This window comes from Triticum urartu, chromosome 7A, assembly GCF_056163025.1.
Source record: "Triticum urartu cultivar PI428250 chromosome 7A, HENAU_Tu73, whole genome shotgun sequence".
Lineage (NCBI taxonomy): Eukaryota > Viridiplantae > Streptophyta > Magnoliopsida > Poales > Poaceae > Triticum > Triticum urartu.
In genome coordinates, this window is record NC_141879.1 from 725674249 (window position 1) to 725695018 (window position 20770).

The window sequence follows — 20770 nt, forward strand, 5'->3', positions numbered from 1 at the left end:
GATCACATCGACCTTGGAACCATTCCTGACGCGCATCGTCACCTCATCCTTCGCCAGTCTCCGCTTATTCCGCAGCTCCTGCTTTGAGTTACAAATGTGAGCAACCGCACCGGTATCAAATACCCAGGAGCTACTACGAGTACTAGTAAGGTACACATCAATTACATGTATATGACATATACCTTTTGTGATGCCGGCCTTCTTGTCTGCTAAGTATTTGGGGCAGTTCCGCTTTCAGTGACCACTTCCCTTGCAATAAAAGCACTCAGTCTCGGGCTTGGGTCCATTCTTTGGCTTCTTCCCGGCAGCTTGCTTACCGGGCGCGGCAACTCCCTTGCCGTCCTTCTTGAAGTTCTTCTTACCCTTGCCTTTCTTGAACTTAGTGGTTTTATTCACCATCAACGCTTGATGTTCCTTTTTGACTTCTACCTCTGCTGATTTCAGCATTGCAAATACTTCAGGAATGGTCTTTTCCATCCCCTGCATATTGGAGTTCATCACAAAGCTCTTGTAGCTTGGTGGAAGCGACTGAATGATTCTGTCAATGACCGCGTCATCCGGGAGATTAACTCCCAGCTGAGTCAAGCGGTTATGCAACCCAGACATTTTGAGTATGTGCTCACTGACAGAACTATTTTCTCCATCTTACAGCTGAAGAACTTGTCGGAGACTTCATATCTCTCAACCCGGGCATGAGCTTGGAAAACCATTTTCAGCTCTTCGAACATCTCATATGCTCCGTGTCTCTCAAAGCGCTTTTGGAGCCCCGGTTCTAAGTTGTAAAGCATGCCGCACTGAACGAGGGAGTAATCATCAGCACGTGTCTGCCAAGCGTTCTTAACGTCTTGGTTCTGTGGGACGGGTGCGTCACCTAGTGGTGCTTCTAGGACATAATCTTTCTTGGCAGCTATGAGGATGATCCTCAGGTTCCGGACCCAGTCCGTATAGTTGCTGCCATCGTCTTTCAGCTTGGTTTTCTCTAGGAACGCGTTGAAGTTGAGGACAACGTTGGCCATTTGATCTACAAGACATATTGTAAAGATTTTAGACTAAGTTCATGATAATTAAGTTCATCTAATCAAATTATTCAATGAACTCCCACTTAGATAAACATCCCTCCAGTCATCTAAGTATAACATGATCCGAGTTGACTAGGCCGTGTCCGATCATCACGTGAGACGAACTAGTCAACATCGGTGAACATCTTCATGTTGATCGTATCTTCTATACGACTCATGCTCGACCTTTTGGTCTTCTGTGTTCCGAGGCCATGTCTGTACATGCTAGGCTCGTCAAGTCAACCTAAGTGTATTGCATGTGTAAATCTGTCTTACACCCGTTGTATGTGAACGTTGGAATCTATCACACCCGATCATCACGTGGTGCTTCGAAACAACGAACTGTCGCAACGGCGCACAGTTAGGGGGAACACTTTCTTGAAATTATTATGGGGGATCATCTTATTTACTACCGTCGTTCTAAGTAAACAAGATGAAAAAACATGATAAACATCACATGTAATCAAATAATAGTGACATGATATGGCCAATATCATATAGCTCCTCTGATCTCCATCTTGGGGCTCCATGATCATCTTGTCACCGGCATGACACCATGATCTCCATCATCATGATCTCCATCATCGTGTCTCCATGAAGTTGCTCGCCAACTATTACTTCTACTACTATGGCTAACGCTTTAGCAATAAAGAAAAGTAATTACATGACGTTTATGTTGACACGCAGGTCATAAATAAATAAAGACAACTCCTATGGCTCCTGCCGGTTGTCATACTCATCGACATGCAAGTCGTGATCCCTATTACAAGAACATGATCAATCTCATACATCACATATATCATTCATCATTCATCACAACTTTTGGCCATATCACATCACAAAACACTTGCTGCAAAAACAAGTTAGACGTCCTCTAATTGTTGTTGCAAGTTTTTACGTGGCTGCTATAGGTTTCTAGCAAGAACGTTTCTTACCTACGCCAAAACCACAATGTGAATTGCCAATTTCTATTTACCCTTCATAAGGACCCTGTTCATCGAATCCGATCCGACTAAAGTGGGAGAGACAGACACCCGCCAGCCACCTTATGCAACTAGTGCATGTCAATCGGTGGAACCGGTCTCACGTAAGCGTACGTGTAAGGTTGGTCCGGGCCACTTCATCCCACGATGCCGCCGAATCAAGATAAGACTAGTAGCGGCAAGCAAATTGACAATATCGACGCCCACAACTACTTTGTGTTCTACTCGTGCATAGTAACTACGCATAGACCTAGCTCTGATACCACTGTTGGGGATCGTAGCAGAAAACAAAAAAAATTCCTACGTTTCACCAAGATCAATCTATGGAGTCAACTAGCAACGAGAGGAGAGTGCATCTACATACCCTTGTAGATCGCGTGCGGAAGCGTTCAAGAGAACGGGGATGATGGAGTCGTACTCGCCGTGATCCAAATCACCGATGACCAAGTGCCGAACGGACGGCACCTCCACGTTCAACACATGTACGGAGCGAATGACGTCTCCTCCTTCTTGATCCAGCAAGGGGGAAGGAGAGCTTGATGAAGATCCAGCAGCACGACGGCGTGGTGGTGGATGCAGCAGTGAACGCAGCAGGGCCTCGTCGAGGTTCTGCGAGAGGGAGAGGTGTAGCAGGGGAGAGGGAGGCGCCAAGGCTTGAGGTGCGGCTGCCCTCCCTCCCCCCCCCCTTTATATAGGCCCTCTAGGGGCGTGCACCAGCCCTAGGAGATGGGATCTCCTAGGGGGGCGACGGCCAAGGGGGTGGAGTACCCCACAAGGCAAGTGGAGGCGCCCCCTCCCCTAGGGTTCCCAACCCTAGGCGCATGGGGGCCCGGGGGGGGCGCACCAGCCCACTATGGGCTGGTTCCCCTCCCCACTTCAGCCCATGGGGCCCTCCGGGATGGGTGGCCCCACCCGGTGGACCCCCGGGACCCATCCGGTGGTCCCGGTACAATACCGCTGACCCCGAAACTTTCCCGATGGCCGAAACTACACTTCCTATATATAATTCTTCACCTCCGGACAATTCCAGAACTCCTCGTGACGTCCAGGATCTCATCCGGGACTCCAAACAACTTTCGGATTACTGCATACTCATATCTATACAACCCTAGCGTCACCGGACCTTAAGTGTGTAGACCCTATGGGTTCAGGAGACAAGCAGACATGACCGAGACGACTCTCTGGTCAATAACCAACAGCGGGATATGGATACCCATGTTGGCTCCCACATGCTCCTCGATGATCTCATCGGATGAACCACGATGTCGAGGACCTAATCAATCCCGTACTCAATTCCCTTTGTCAATCGGTACGTTACTTGCCCGAGACTCGATCGTCGGTATCCCAATACCTTGTTCAGTCTCGTTACCGGCAAGTCACTTTACTCGTACCGTAATGCATGATCCCGTGATCAACCACTTGATCACATTGAGCTCATTATGATGATGCATTACCGAGTGGGCCCAGAGATACCTCTCCGTCATACGGAGTGACAAATCCCAGTCTCGATTCGTGCCAACCCAACAGACACTTTCGGAGATACCTGTAATGTACCTTTATAGTCACCCAGTTACGTTGTGACGTTTGGCACACCCAAGGCACTCCTACGGTATCCGGGAGTTGCGCAATCTCATGGTCTAAGGAAATGATACTTGACATCTAGAAAAGCTACAGCAAACGAACTACACGATCTTTGTGTTATGCTTAGGTTTGGGTCTTGTCCATCACATCATTCTCCTAATGATGTGATCCCGTTATCAATGACATCCCTATGTCCATAGCTAGGAAACCATGACTATCTGTTGATCAACGAGCTAGTCAACTAGAGGCTCACTAGGGACACATTGTGGTCTATGTATTCACACATGTATTACGATTTCCGGATAATACAATTATAGCATGAATAATAGACAATTATCTTGAACAAGGAAATATAATAATAATTTTATTATTGCCTCTAGGGCATATTTCCAACAGTAAGAATATTTTACCTTTCAGAAAGAAGATAAGAACAAGAGGCTCACCACGGTGGTGCCGGCGATGAGCTCGGCGCGGGTGATCGAAGGCGGTGAAGACGGGGACGGGGCGTGACGGACCGCTAAATCTAGACAAATATTGAGGAAAATGGAGCTTGGAGGTCGAGCTTGGAGAGGAGAAAGCTTAAGTAGTGTGGCTCGGGCATTCCATCGAACACCTTGTGTGCATAGGAGGTGAGCTAGAGTACCACCAAGCCCTCTCCCCCTCGGCCAGAAAAAAACAGAGCAGTGTGATCCGCTCTTACGCGAGGGGGTATATATAGGCACCTCATTGAACCGGGACCAAAGAGGGTCCCGGTTCAAGCCACCAACCGGGACCAATGGTGGTGGGCAAGGAGCGAGGCCCATTGGTCCCGGTTCGTCCCACCAACCGGGACCAAAAGGTCCAGATGAACCGGGATCAATGGCCCACGTGGCCCGGCCAGCCCCCTGGGCTCACGAACCGGGTCCAATGCCCCCATTGGTCCCGGTTCTGAGCTAAACCGGAACTAATGGGCTGACCCGGACTGGAACAAAGCCCTGTTTTCTACTAGTGACTATTTTGATCAAAAATTTGTCTTTTTTTAAAACGAAGTCAAAGGGGGATTTTATTTTTGTGAAAATTTTCTCACAAGTACAATGTAAGGTCAGGTTTATTTCAAAAATATTTTCAGAATTTTTTAACTTTTTGTTGAATTACTAAATTATTTTCTCATATAGGGTGTATATGTCCCATAGACCAAAAGGTCATCTCTCTCTCTCTCAACTGGTCCATACAAAAAAATTAGTGGTGCACAACGGGCACACAACACATTTATGTCAATGTGACGGAGCGGACAGTTGTGGGAATCAGAACACAACAGTAATGATAAGCAGGATTGCAACAGCGAGTGGCGGAAGTTGTAGTTGGACTGGGTACGATGTGGTGTTTATGTGACGATGATGCACAACCACCATCTCCAGCACCTACTCTTACTTATGAAGCTTTGTGTGTGCGCGCGCGTCGGTGTGTGCCAAGCAAAGTTTGTTACTCCCTCTGTCTAGGTGTATAAGTCATCTCACGAAACCAAATAATCCTAAAACACTTAGGCATGATGTATTAACTCTCATCTCGTTTCTTATTTTTGACATATCAACCAATAAGTGATGTGGGATGTGCATGTTTTCAATGACTCAAGACTACCAAACACGACATGCAGTGGTTAATTCATTGCATGCAATGCTATTAATTAGCAAATAAACATTAAGTTCTCTCGTTTTCCCTTCCTTCTTGGTCACGGTGTACAATCTAAGATGACTTATTCACCTAGACAGAGGGAGTAGCTACTTTCTGTCGTACTCCCTCCTTTTCAGTTTATAGGGCTTATCTCAAAATTTTAGTTTTTCCATTTTATAAGGCTCAATTTGGTTGTTCCCCATCACAAGTTTAGATTCCAAGGTGCATTCAATCATTCCATGCAAGTATTAAGAGAAAATTGACCAATGCATGTACTTTATGCATGCATGCATTGTAATTAATGCATTGGTAAATATAATTTTTTGAGAAAAACAAGATCATTAATTGAGTCCTTTTGCAAACTACAAAAAGTATTCCACCACTCACCATCTACCTTGATTGGATGAGATTTTTGAGTTGAGCCCTATAAACCGGAAAGGAGGGAGTATACACAATAATCTCATTTATGGAGTACTTAATGTTGCAAATTTTGGCCAATCAGCAATTGCCAGCAAATCCTGTTACGCTCATTCTGATAATCAATCTATATGCTCTAAGTAGTGAGGGTGGACAAGGTACATTGTGTGTTTTACACAAACTAAACTCGTGTTTGTTGTAGCATGGTCAAATTGCCACGCACCACACATCAAATATGTGGAATTTGTTGTGCACACAACCATCACGCTGGCCACCCGCTATTTCAGCAAAACTAGTATGGCCTGCACAAATGGGCGGGCATTTGTTTTTTTGATCTATTATCTTTTTGAAATAATTCCATGACTCCTCAAAATAATGTAGTGTTTTAAAAGCTGTTGTGAAGAAACTCTTTTCTAAACCAATAAAAATATGAGTTTCACTTGCCCCAGTCAATCAAGATAATCCAAAAATATTGATCATGTTGATAAAACAAGGTGGACCTTGTGCCACGTAATCCCTCATGTGCTAATTTTTCGTCTAGTTGCATAGTCACCGTGTCTCAAATTCTATTCCATTCTCTTTTCATGTTCCATTTAAAACCTATGTGGCATCCAATGGTGGTCTGTGGGCCGGGGGGGGGGGGGGGGGGGGGGGGGTGTTATACCATGTATTTCTTGATTTTATGTTCATCTGAAGTGAATGACATGCAATTCATGTTTTATTCATCAACTAAAATTAAGAATCGCCTACTTACTAACATTTGTTGCCCATTATTTTCCATTTCTCTTATGATTTTTCTTCTCGCTCCAAGGCTCTTCCTTGTGATATTATATACTTATGATTTAAATACTATTGCATCTCTTTGTTTTGACCTCTACACCACAACATCATCTAATTGACAAAAAAATACCATGCCAATGAATAAGTATTGCCCCAACTACCACCATTTCCCTCTCATTAGAATGCATTGTAAAAGTCGTGAAATGCGAGAAGCCATATCCACACTTTTGAGTCCTTTTATCACGCCAAATACTACACGCGTTCATACATTTGAGTCTTTAACCATACTAAATAGGACACATACGTATTTTTTAGTAGGTTTATCACACACAATGGAAGGGCTTCATCTTTAGTGTGTTGAAAGTGCAAATTAACTATTTTTAAATGGTGCAAAGTGGAACAATCTCCTAACTTAAACATGCATGAAAACAAAATGACAGCATGTGATAAAGATACGGTTCATACTAAAATTTAGTCCCTACACAAAGTAAAGTCGTGTGTTATAGCCACCGACACTTCTACAGAGTAACATGTAGGCATGGCATTTGCTGTCCCCACAATGTGCAATCATGACGCTGGGCCACAAGTTAATTTACCGACAAAAGTTTCCTTGCATGGAATGGTATCTTGTAAGTTTTTTACAAAAGAAGTGTAAATAATAGGCACTCGCATCCCCGAAAATGTCTTTGGTGACCGAGCTCACTGGAGGTCACCAAATTCAAATTTCAAATTTTATCAAAATTCATATTTTTACATTTCAAAAAAATCTGAAAAAAAGTACAGATATACATGAAGGCATAACACACATGTGCGTAATTTTTTATGGCAAAATACTTTGAGGGCTGTGCAAAAAAGATAAATCTGATGATGTTTAACACATGATACTATTCATCCTCATAGACCATGAATTTGTCTTTTTTATGCAGGTCATATTTCAACGTATTTCATCATGAAATTTTACACACATATGGTTACGTCCTTACATACACGCATATTTTTTCAGAATTTTTTGAAACATAAAAGTTTGAATTTGAATTTTTCAAAAATAAAGGCCTCCAAAACGCCATTCTCCTCGCATCCAACATATACAAGCTAGGGACAGCATGGACGGCTTTAGTTCCCCCGCCATGGCACCCACAGTCCGCAAACCAGCGGCCCACCCGGCCGTCCTCGTCCTCCGCCGGCTGGACGCGCCGTTCGCCGCCGCGCTGCACGAGCACTTCCTCCTCCTGGACTTCCACGCGTCCGGCGAGCCCCTCCCGGCTTTTCTAGCCGCGGCAGCGGCAGCCCCCGAGCCCCCGCGCGCCGTGCTGGTGGTGGGCGGCGGAGCCATACGCGTGGACGCCCCGTTCCTCGACGTCGTCCAGTCCGTCCGGTGCGTTGTCACCACGGGCACCGGCGTCGACCACATCGACCTGGCCGAGTGCGCGCGCCGCGGCGTGGCCGTCGCCAACGCCGGGAAGGTCTACTCCACCGACGTGGCGGACCACGCCGTGGGCCTGCTGCTCGACGTGCAGCGGCGCGTGTCGGCGGCGGAGCGGTACGTCAGGCGCGGGTCCTGGCCGGCCCAGGGCGACTACCGGCCACTCGGCTCCAAGCTCGGCGGCAAGCGCGTCGGCATCATCGGCCTGGGCAACATCGGCTCGCTCGTCGCGAGGCGGCTCGAAGCCTTCGGCTGCGTCATCCTGTACAACTCGAGGAGGCGCAAGGAGGAGGGCTCGTCCCGCCGCTACACCTACTTCCCGGACGTCCGGGGCCTCGCCGCCGCGTCCGACGTGCTCGTCGTTGCCTGCGCGCTGAACGAGGAGACGAGGCACGTCGTGGGCAGGGAGGTGCTGGATGCCCTGGGGAAGGACGGCGTGCTCATCAACGTCGGCCGAGGGGCGAATGTCGACGAGGCGGCGCTGGTGGCGGCGCTCAAGGAGGGGAGGATCGCCGGCGCCGGCCTCGACGTCTTCGAGGACGAGCCGAAGGTGCCGGCGGAGCTCCTGCCCATGGACAATGTGGTGCTGACCCCTCACGTGGCGGTTCTGACGCAGGAGTCCAGGTCGGACCTGCGCGCGCAGACCATCGGCAACCTCCAGGCCTTCTTCTCCGGCCAGCCATTGCTCACTCCCGTGCCCTGCCATCGTGCCTAATGTTTTGATATAACTTGCAAATTTTCATAATAACCAGATGACATTGGTGGAAAACGTGACAAAAAAAGAATCGATGATCTAAAATGTTATTTTCAAACGCATTTTGGAGCATCGATTTTTCTTTTTTGCCATGTTTTCCATCAATGTCATCTCATGATGAAATTGTGCAAGCTATCTGGACATTTGTCAATGCTTCATAAAAAAAAAGTCAGACGTCTAGATCTGCATCTCGATCTGGTGCACCTGTACAGTGGTGTGGCCCCGAAACGGCTCATTGGCAGATTGGGCCAAGCCGTGTGTGGTGTCGGTGGCAACTGTATGCGACGGGTTCTGCTCAGCATGTTGTGGCTGTACGACATGCATAACGGGCGTCACGCGTAGCCGGGCTTGGTGGATGTCTGTGATGGCGCACGACGGTTGCAAGGTGTAGATCCATCCATGGCGTCCCCCGGGCCGATGAACCTGGGTAGGGCTATCTCCGATGGGGTGGTAGTCAATTGTGGTGTGCTCCACCGTCAGTGCTGGTTCATGTAGTAGGACTAAAGTGTCACCCTCGCTGCGGATTACGATGATCACTGAAAGGTCTATGCTGATGGTTCCTCCCTCCAGATGCAAGCAGAAGGCTTCTTTATGGATTTTGGTAACTCCCACTCCAGCTAGTTTGCCTTCGGAAGTGAATTCGAGCTATGTACGATGGCTTGACGCGGAGGGAAAAGTTATCCAATGATGATGGTGTTATTTCTAGCCCAGCGCATGTAGCTGCTGGGATCGTAGAAAAGTGGTGGCGACAACACATGTTGACTTCGAGTGGTGCTTCTCGATACCTGGTTTTGAGCTCCGGGGTGAAAACCATAGGTATGACCTGAGTTGGTTATATCTGGCAATGGTGATGTTTTTGCTACCTTATTGAAGGCATTGCTCGGATATGTTCAGACTTGTTTTTTTAAGGTGAAGATCTAGAATTTTACCTTTTATGGTCGAATTTGGTGAGGGTGGTGCTTCGGCGTCGCTTCCTTCCTTAAGGCGTTGTAGTTGAAGAACCAGCGTTGTCGTTCAAGAACCTCGTGGTCCTTATGGTGTTAAGAAATGGTTGGTGCGAATATGATCGTGGTAATAATTTCTCGATCGCTGTTTTGATCACTTTGGGGTTTCTCCCCTCGCTTAGGCATCACTTTGGTCTTGTAAGACTTTGCTCTTTGCCGACGTGTTTTATATATGGATGCATTACTGTTGGTTGTGGGCATCCTAGCTATGTAGAGGTCGGGTGTATTCTCATTTTGAGTAATTAAAATGTGAAAAAGAACCCTTAAACCACACACGACACAAGTGTAATCAGGGATGAAAAAACTTTTGACGCTGCAAGAGCTCCCTAGTATTCATTCTGCTATCTATCTTGGAGACCCAAATAAGATCTTGTATTGTCGCTACAAGACCCAGCAGCATGTGCGCCATTTGATAGCAGGAATGGCATCTACTCGTCCAACTATAGAGGTACCTATAATTACAACAAGAAAATAAAGATATATGGATCAGTGATCGGCTCATAACAAACCCAAATTCCAAATGAATAGATGAATATTTTTTTTGAGCATCAGTACAGACACAAGCGCTCATATACACGCGCATACACTCACCCCTATGAACGCACACACGCATACCCTATCCCTATGAGCACCTCCGAGAGACTGAGCCGGCATATCATTTTGAGATTTACGAAGTCACCGTAAGCGCCTCGTCGTCGACAGGAACGTCTCCTCCCACTGAAAGCGCATCGCCGAAAATCCTGAAATAAATCCAGGAATAATGCAAGCCCGATGGGTTGGGAATACCACTGTCCACCTAACCAACTCAACCATAGGTTGATTCGCATTCCAAAGGAATAGACCACGTAAGCATCCTGCAAATCAGTGGCACGATCTTATATTGCAGTCTCAAGTTACATATTAGTACATGAACAATGGCTTGTGTGGTTTCAACTTTGAACTTGGAACTGTCATCTCAGCCCCTTTCCTACAAGTTCCAAACAAAGCAAACACATGGCTTTTTTATTCGCGCTGAACTGGCCCTCACCTGGGCCTCGCCCAGTCTCCTAGCCCTAATTTCGGTATCTTCTTTTTTTCTTTGCTGACACAATTCTAACACCTACGAGATTGCCATCACATCACCGAATTATGATGTGCAATACATAATTACATACACATAAAAATTAATTGCTTCTCCGCGTTCAGTATGTCGTTGGCATGGCACGAGCGCCAACCCTTGGTTCCCTGCCTGTATATATGTATACCCTACTGTGTCTTGTCAAGACTGAAATAGAGGAGATGGATGCCGACGTTGCAAGCATCACTTGGACCAAATGAGCAATAGTAGTGTAATTTGGTTAATCCTCAAGCACAGGAACAACCGCAGATGATAGTTCTATGTGCGACATCCGAACGGCACCGATCAGTCGTTCCGGGAGCTCCTCGTATGTGTGGCCCTGCCAACAATAGTCAGTTTAGCCAACGGTTACATCCTGCATCAACGAAGTGATTGAGAGAGCATTTCTTAGATGGCAAATGTATGTACCTGGACAAGAAAAGCCATGTCCACAACTAGCGTCGTGATCACGCCACACACAAGCCCCAAGACTCCATTTGCCACCGTAGACGAACCTATGTCCACATCTATCTGCACGGGTCAATCATCACACTGTACCGTAAGACACCAATCAATTTAGCCAGATCATGATCCAGCTCTTTCCCTAATCTTTTAAGAAACACAGGGCAAACTCATGTCCTCATTTTCACTTAAAAAGAAAGGAACCCTAAGGGAGAAATAAAAGATACACTGCAATCTTACTTCCAAATAATTTGCACCACGGATATAGGTGATGTCAACTGCTTTGCCCAGGAGACACGGTGTGCTGCCAACACTTTGGCGGACAATCCATGAGCCCTGAAATGCAAGATGTGTAGTTAGACACACGGACTATAACCCACCACACCAGCAAGGGATCAAGACACATCTTACCCTCCCCTCTGTTCTACTAACTCTTCTACCAAATAGAGCGTTTCTTATTTATGTTTCGCATCAAACCTCATAGAGCGTTAAGGATGGCGAGACCCATACCTTCGGTACAGATGGGATCAGCTTGAACCTACTATTGCGGAATTCATCATCGCCATCAACAAAACGTTGCAACAAGGAGTTCGGTATCAGTTTCTTTGATACAAAGTAGAAAACCATACTATAGTTCGTTGTGCCAGGAACCTGCAATAGCAACCTTAATCAGCAACAGACTATATGCGAAATGCAACAGTACGCAGCAAATTGGTATGCAGTATCATCTACAGTTGCTGGGTCACGGTAAGGACAAACAATGATGGTACAAGACATCAGTGGCAGTGCCAGGAGCAAGGAGATGTGGTGCCACTCCCTTTAAGGTCCATGATCTACTGAGTCCAACTTATTGGAAAGATATTTATGTTTTTTCCCATGGCGTACTAAAATAAACTGTGGTGAAATTCCTCTGGCATTTGATCCTATAGGATTCGAGATGACATGATTTTGTAATATATGTTTTTGCTATTCCTGCATTTTCAGAATCATGCGAACCAAAGAAGCCCTAATAAGAAATGACCATGCATACCTCTATTATATGGCATACTATATCAAACTTAATCCATCTGACAGCATTTAGGCAAGAATATATGCAATAAGCCGAACCCTTGGTTCCCTGAATACACAGGTATTCTGAAACAGACTACTGAGGGTGTGAACAGTTATAGTGAAAAGGGAGGGGGTAATTTTATAGGAATTCTTACTTGTAGATTTATTGCCAATGAAAAAAGACCCTTCTCGGCAGCAACCTACAACAGAAGCAAAAAGGTTATAAAGAAGAAAAGGATCAACTAGCAGGTTATAAAGAAGAAAAGGATCAACTAGCAGGTGACTGGTGACATGCTTCACCTCATTAAACATATTCATGGTTAGACAACATAAGACATCAACAAAACGAAGAGTCTGCAACAGAAAATCTTTACCATATACATACGAAAGGTATACATTTGTACAGTGTTATAGTAATGAATAAAGTATGGCTCTTTGACTTGGTGTTCTTATTTTTTAACCTTTTTCGACAACATGCAAAGCTGGTATCTTCATCCAAAGAAGCAACCACAATAGAGTGTTTGCCACCGAATAGAAAAGGATGAAAAAAGAAATCCTGGTGTTAAAAATGACTCCCGTGTACAACCCTGGCACACAATATGCACAATATAACCATCAAAGACTGCAATGTTTTGTCCTTGACATGCTAATCACATCAACAGTCCAGTTTCACAACCGTATGGTTATTTACTTTCTTTACTGCAGGCTGATCAATAATATCAAGCATGAAATATGAACTCACTTGAACAGCGCATCCTTTTCTTTTAGCAACATGATCCATTCGTTTCACGTCTTTAAACCAGTCAACAGCAACAAGCTCCATAAGAGGCTTTCCAGCAGGAACCTATAAACAAATAGTAAATATTCATAACGAACAGAGTCTAGAAAACAGCCAAAATGATTAATGATTATGGAACACTCCTAGCAAGATGATGAGTGCAGTCTACTGCTGCGAAAGATCAGAACCTTGCTTTTATCATATATGAAGTTCTTGCTTCGCACTCTGAAGTTATTTCCATCAGATATTCTCCAACAATCACGACTGTTATCACGGTCATCCCGGCGTAAATTTCCAGAAAATCCAGAAAAATCAATCTCACCTGAATCTTCCTCATCCAACCCTGTAATAAAAAACATGTTATATGCAAACTAGTCCTGTTGTATACATAACCACACGGCAGATGGAATTACAGTATACCTAGTAGTTTACCATCTGCATCGAGCTCACGAGTTGATGGCTGCATAAAAAATAAAAGATTATTTTAATATTGCAAGGAGAGAGGAACCAGAAAAATTATAAGCAAGTCATTAACCTCTAGCTCAGATTCAGGTAACTGGAATTCTTCATCTTCGTCAGACTCCTCCTCAACCGTTGAATGTCTACTTTCATCCGCCGGAAGGCTGGTTTGCACAGTATTATCCTGTGTTTTTGTGCCTTTCTTAGAAGAAACCGATAGGGCCATATTGTCCATAACAGGAATCCTAGGAAGTATTTGACTTTCATCACTTTGTGAAAACCATTCCCTGAGCCCTGGCAGCAGTAAAAAGGAGGCAAAATGTAAAGCATATATCAACTACCCAGAATATCATAATTCATGTTGGACATCTGTGTAAAAACAAATGAAAGGGGGTACCCAAAGTAGCACCTGAGACAATAAAATATATACAAAAATCTCTTCAAAAAATATATACCAAGGTACATCTTATATGCTAAATGGTTCCAAGGTTAGACAACAATTCGAGTTAATCATACAGCACAAGTTTCTTATTGCAAATATCTAGCAAGCATAAATAGTACTTCCTCTGTTCATTAATATAAGACGTTTTAGAGACTTGCATGGTCAGTCTAAAACGTCCTATATTGGTGAACAGAGGGAGTAGGCTTAATTATTGGTTCTCGAGATAAAGAAAAGGCCACAGATGCCGTGGCCGGCGAATGTTAGTCTACCACATGATGCAGAATGAGAAGGCTACGAAAGCTGTAAGAATCCTACAGTGATGACCTGGTAAGACCTAAGGTAGAAATAGACTTAACATGATTTATCGCAAACATCGCCACTTCATTCACCCAGGACAGAAGAGATTTTATTGACACCTTGCACTCACTTAAGTAGCAGGGAGTATAAGTTAAATATAGCCATCCATACAAGGGTATTATGAGGAAAGTAATAGTGTGGACCAAGGCACATGTGCTCCCAGTTCTTTTAACCAAAGATTAACTAATCTAGATTACTGTAAACTCTAAAGAAACCAAAGTTATTTGCATTTTGCTGTCATCTAACTTTACCATTTTTCATGGAATACATTAAAATGTCCCCTATGTAAAAAAAACATTGTTATGCAAGAAAACATCACAGAAATCTAACTTCAGTCTAGCACAGGACAAGCAGTGGTATATCCATACTAGCACAATGCCCATACCCACACTGGCACGCACAATGCCTGTGCATTACTAAAGTTTTAAAAACTATTCTACATGTTTAAGATCTTTAATTGTACCACCCATGCAATATCAAAAATATTCATATCCGCTCTCATCGCAAACATATGTGGTGTAAACAAAAGGTGAATGGACCACCACTACCAATTGCATCTTTATAGGAGTAAAGATACATTGAATAGGAACTGAACATTTGGCCATTATTATAGAGTAAACTAAGATGTCGCATGTGTGAAAGATTGTTATCATGGATGAGAAGATGACAGTCCAACTTCTATCTAGCACAGGATGACAAAAAATTGTACCCTAGAACAAATATTCAATATTTGGCTGTAGCGTAAAATTTAGTACTGCTTCTCCAAGAACTAGTCCTATACTATAAAAATGTCAATTCCTTGTGCAAAAATATGCTTAACATGATGACGTGCATACACAGCATCAAGGAATTAACGCAGGGAGGAATGCATGGCGTCATTTAGGCAGGATCAAAATTCAAGTGTTCTTTATAATCTGACAATTGTGAGAGAGACGGCTCGCTCAACTCCAAGTCAATTAAAATGAATTACCCAAAAGTCTGGACAGCACTAGCAGTCTAAAATAATAATACCATCTATACCAATATAAAAAGACCCAAAGGGGCAGATCCAACAGATCTCGACCATCGAACTAAGTTAATCCAACGACCTAGACTGCTCCAATGGCGAGCGTTAAACGTGTTTAACGTGCAATTAATATCATACCAAATATTGCACTAATCACAGAATTAACACACAAATAGCATACCTACTATCCGCGTGGAATTAATATATTGCCTAAATATTAACGTGCGTTGCACGTGCGCATTTACTAGTTCCAATCAAATGACACTCAGATTTATTTGGAGACTGCACTACTGCTTAGGAATTAAGGCACAGAAAACTAATAGGAATATATTAGAAATGTTGTCCAGAAGGTTATTCCAAACACAAAAAATTGTACCGGCAACGCTGTTCAACATATGAAGGAGGCTATGTTGTTGAAATGAAGGTAAGTAGCCAACCCCCCAACCCTTCAAATCAATCTGCATAAGATGCTGTACTTGTGTTCGGACTCTCCCATTACGGGATTTCAGTGGAGAAATGTTGAAACCACCACCTAAATTAAAATTAAAAAGAAAATGTTACACATCAGAAATTTGATACCTACAGTAAATCAACATACATGCAAATGATGTATTGAATTCATCAGAGTCGGTTCATTACTCTCAATGTGTGCCCTAACAAATCCTGGTTGTGGACCACAGTTTGGGTGCTCTCTTGATTGAAATAGCACAACTGCAAACAAAAATTACAAGATGCGATCATCAATAGGACTCATGAGAAAAGGTTTACATGTGTCCAGTGCATGTACACATGATGAGATGTGTAGAACTACAAGAATACCAACCATAACTTCCATCGTCATTACGCCGCCAATATCGTACATAACAAAGATCACGAGGCCAAGTAAATCTGTTAAGATGTTCATCAAAGACGTGACTTCAGTAATTAAATAAATGGCTGGAATTCATCAAACTGAGATATCTGGTTTAATGATGAAAAAAATAATAGTTACTCTGTATCTTCAAGGCACAATATCAGAAAATGTTAAGTTGTATTAGTCTGTGTTCCACTGGGCTACATTTCAATTAATTTAGACCAATAAATTGACATAATTAGCCTAAATAAGAGTTACAAGTATCATCTGCAGAACAAAGTAAGTAGGCATATGTTAAGAATATACGATAATGACATCTTTGTTTGTAAATCATAGAAAGATATCTTGTGGCTTCCATCTTTCCAATGGGTTCACACTTATGCAGCACAGAAAGAAGGAAGGTTCTAACAGAAGATAAAACATACGCTGAAAACCAATCCAGTTGTAGCCTATGGTACAGTATTGCTGTGTGGCCATCGACCTCCTCCACTAGACTGCCATACTGGAAACTGCAGTCCCACCTTAAATAACAAGAGAAAAACAGTAAGAAAATTTTTGTAAGGAAAAAGGAACACATAATTGATGAGTTGATTTATCAAAACAACAGAAAATGTACTCAAAGCGGGTGGTGTCCATGCTCATCACAAGCTGAAATATAGCCTCACACGAAGCCTCAACAACTCCAACAGCCTTCATTGCTCTGCTACAGCTCCTTGCCTATGAAAGGTACACAAGCATCAAGCACGAATGGTCAAGGCCAAAATATTCAAACTACCAGTTCATGCCCACAACCACCAACTTACAAGGTAATCAACATCCTGGAGCTCCTCAAAAATGCGGAGACCTGAAGTAAAGTTCAAATTTAACACCCCATCAAACAAGCAGCCTGGTTACAACAGAGAACCAAAGCAAGGGACAAAGAAAGTTCTTGCCATTCTGGCATCTGACAAGGCGCCAGTGTCCTCTAGAGAAAACTTGGGCAGGGCTTCCCTGATCAGATATTCCTGTATCGTTTCCACGAGTCCAATCATGCAATGATTCCGGAGGACCTACAAATGCCAAGAATATAGCAATCCTTTAAGTACTGGAACGAAAAACATATATGGACGGAACAATTAACAAACAGACCATGTCACTGACCATTCCCAATTGTTGTTCTTCGCATCAATGATCGGTGATTGTCCTCCTCCTCTTCTTCCTCTTCATGACTATACCTGATAAAAGAAATTAAGGGAACCGTCATTTTACAACAAACAATATTCTACCATGTTACGATCGAACAAATGTAAACAAAGTTACTCAGAAGAATCACCAGACATGCATGAGGTGTATCAGTTATACAAACTTGAAGAGTTCAGATTTTTTTAGAACAGGGCTACAAAGGGTTTATCGTGAATATTTTATAAGCAAATTATTAAGGCATTTAAAACGGTTCCAAATCATGTTCCCTTCTTTCTTCAGACTTGATTAAATCCTAGGTTCATAGTGTCATAAGTTACAGAAATAACCAAATGGTCCCTCCGTTCCAAATATAAGGTGTATTTTGACTGTCCAAATTCATACCTTGACCATAACTATCTCATACAATATTTAGTCGATGGTTATAAAATCACTATCATATGAAAGTGCTTTTGAATATAAATATAATGGTGTCCATTTTGTGGAGGATAAACTACATATTACTGGACTAGTTGTTGATCAAAAGCATGAATTTGGGCAGTCAAATAAACCTTATAGTTTGGAACAGATGTAGTAAATAACTACGACCATGTAAAATGTTGACAAGGTAGAACATGCAATAGGATTTCAGAACAGATATCATGTAAATATACCACGGAAGTACAGAATCAAATTCCTCAACCACTAACAAAAACTATTAACAACGAAGAAAATTATCACAGTGAATCATGTGCTGGCTAGAATACTCCTCCCTTAGTGACCTAAAAAGTCTTATATTAGTTTACAGAGGGATAGTAGTGATCTAAAAAGTCTTATATTAGTTTACAGAGGGATAGTAGTGATCTAAAAAGTCCTGTATTAGTTTACAGAGGGATAGTAGTGATCTAAAAAGTCTTATATTAGTTTACAGAGGGAGTAGTTGTCAACTGACAGGAAGACAAGTGACACATCCATAGCATTTTAAAATTAGTAAGAAGAAAACGCTGGCAAGTTTGTATAAGAATATCAACACATGAGTTCTCAGGAGAAAGCTAGTTATATTATAACAACAGAAAGTATACATAGAAGTGCACAGAAAAACTAGTGTAAAGGAACTAAATGGACGAAGTGTACAACACACGTAGAGTGCAAACAGAAGGCGTAACTGGAAAATGAAACGCAGTTATCTGCCACTTACTGACTGTCACGATCAGAGGAAGAAGATTTCCTTCCATTTTCTACACCAGCATTTTGCTGCGATGAGCTAAAGGCTGTATTACCATCGGGCGACACTACACCTTGTTGCTGCATCAGTTTAGATTAGAAGAATCAATTTAGGTGCATTTGTGCGTATGCAATGAAATAGATTATTCTCAAGCTGTGAAGGAAAAATAAGTACTCCTCCAATCCATAGTAATTGTCTTTGTACTAAATCAGCGACAAATAATATGGATCGGAGGGAGAAGTGGCCTTTGTCATAGACTCCTGATTAATTTCATAAGCAGTAATAGGGGTGCCAATATTGTGTATGTTTGCATATTTTTAATTGGTGATGCCTTGAGCAACAAAGAACCTCGGGCGGTTACTATAACCATTTATATGCGAGATTTAGGATCTGCAAATGTTAAACCTGATCGATGACCATCTCAATTTTCTCCTTCCAGATTAGAGCCTCCTGGATATTGAATGCCGCCATCTGGTATAAGTTACAGAAAGGTAGCGTCAACTTAACATCAAGGACATGAATTGTAGGATTATTAAGGATTCACATTTGGAAAACTCAGCAGACTTGCAGGGCATGTTTCTTTTTCTTGCCAATAGAAGAAGTTCCTCTAAATGAATAAATCATACAGCAGCGGCAAATAAAGTAGTAATAGTCTAGTGGCATTTCAACAGCAATTGCAATAACAGTAGGTTGATAGCTTAAATGGATGTGCAATAACAAAACAAGCTGATTATTATGGTTAAGTGTATGATGAGAGGAATAAGGAATAGAATGGATGGCTTTGGTACCGTGATGCGATGGTGCTTCTCCCTTTTGTTGTAGACACTTAAGACATAAAGCATCTGCAGTATAATAATTGATCAAGGGAAATAATCAGTGTGCAACGCCAAAGATCATACTGAGAGGAAGGAACTGCAAGCATGTGACAGAGGAGATGCATACATGGCCATGGTGCATCTTGAGGCCCCTGTCCTCGACCCTGCAGTTGCCATCGATGTGGAGGGACTTGATGGGGAGCTTGGGCATCTTGTGCTGAGGCTTGCGCTTGAAATACGAGAGAAGCCGGGTCTCCAGCACAAAGTAGCGCATGTGGATAAAGGAGCGGCCGATCTTGCGGCGGCCATGCCGGACCATCCACCCCTCATAGACCACGGTCGAAGAAGACGACGACATCCCTGACACCCTCCCAGACAGCACTGCACAGACAGACATAAAACAGCATTCCATAGGTCAGTCAGCACTCAACAATAACATCAGTGAATAGAGTCCACCTGGATCAACCACTGGCCTAAATGGCTTGCCCAGCATTTCATCATTCACCTTGCGCACCATTTGCTTGCAGACACTATGCTATAGAGCCTTGTTCCAGATCACCCAGGTTGATCAGAATATTACAATTCACCTTGACCATAGCCTACTATACTTTGTACTAGCAATTAAGCATTTCAACTGGTAGGAACAGACTGGAAGCGGTCGCACAGTCAAATTGGCACGCGGTCTAACCTCCAATCACTAATCGACGCCGAACCAGGAACCGTCCAGCATACACACGCTCCGGGTGGGGGAAACTAACCTTACCTTGCAGCCCGGCCGCGGCGAGGCGAGGAGCAAAGGGGCAGCTCCCTCGGGGACGAGGACGGCGAGGCGGCCCCTGAAGACGAGGGGGGGCGCCTACGAGGGCCCGACGACGCCGGGGCACCAGCGGGGCGGGACGCCGGGATCCGAGGTGGGGCGGGCGGCGGCAAGCCGAAGGGGAGAGGGCGGGGCCGCGGGCGCCGAGGTCGCCCAGATCCGGAGATCCGGGTAGGTGGGGGCGAGGCCGCGCGGCGGGGGAGGACGCGGCCGGCCGACGGCACGGGGAGGAGGAGCGGGTGGGGGTGGAGAGAGAGTGGGCAAGTCCAACCCGGGAAAGGCCGGGGACGGGGGAGGGGAAGCACGTGCCTCCGCTTTCTCGGCGCGGCCTTTTTTCCGGCTTTGGCCTGCTGCGGCTGCGCCACCAAAGCGGCCGCGGCGACAAAACTGATGTAAGCGGTTTGTTTGGCGAGAGCGGCTCTCTAAGGTGAGGAAAAAGTCTAAAATGCCCCTGGAGTGTCAAATAAAAGGCATGAAATGCCCCTGGGGTCTCCGTAGGGTGTCGCAGCGGTGTGTTTTGAAATGAAAGAAGGGAGAGAACGCCCCGGTGCTTGTCGTGTGCTTGGGAAGGTGAATTTGCGGTGGTTTCCACGAGAGGTTAG

The 20770-nt window shown here is 44.1% G+C and overlaps 1 protein-coding gene and 1 pseudogene across 2 annotated transcripts; one reads left to right on the top strand and one right to left on the bottom strand.

The window, feature by feature from the left end:
- Positions 1 to 7350: 7350 nt before the first annotated feature.
- Positions 7351 to 10766, top strand: LOC125522524 (glyoxylate/hydroxypyruvate reductase HPR3 pseudogene; annotated as a pseudogene).
- On the bottom strand, positions 10497 to 20530 carry LOC125529926 (protein ENHANCED DISEASE RESISTANCE 2). Of its 2 annotated transcripts, none has more exons than XM_048694357.2 (22): positions 20115 to 20530; positions 19479 to 19732; positions 19325 to 19378; positions 18942 to 19007; positions 18510 to 18616; positions 17294 to 17367; positions 17086 to 17202; positions 16957 to 16997; positions 16770 to 16870; positions 16579 to 16674; positions 16124 to 16188; positions 15940 to 16011; positions 15677 to 15832; positions 13572 to 13789; positions 13457 to 13496; positions 13225 to 13379; positions 13001 to 13102; positions 12414 to 12458; positions 11719 to 11859; positions 11449 to 11544; positions 11176 to 11277; positions 10497 to 11086 (listed from the first exon to the last, which is right to left on the bottom strand). In XM_048694357.2, exons 2-22 carry the CDS (start codon positions 19707 to 19709, stop codon positions 10988 to 10990), a joined length of 2178 nt encoding a protein of 725 aa, XP_048550314.2. In that variant the 5' UTR covers positions 19710 to 19732; positions 20115 to 20530; the 3' UTR covers positions 10497 to 10987. The 2 variants fall into 2 exon arrangements, with proteins under 2 accessions (XP_048550314.2, XP_048550313.2); XM_048694356.2 differs by having other exon boundaries at positions 20110 to 20300.
- Between the last annotated feature and the right edge of the window lie 240 nt (positions 20531 to 20770).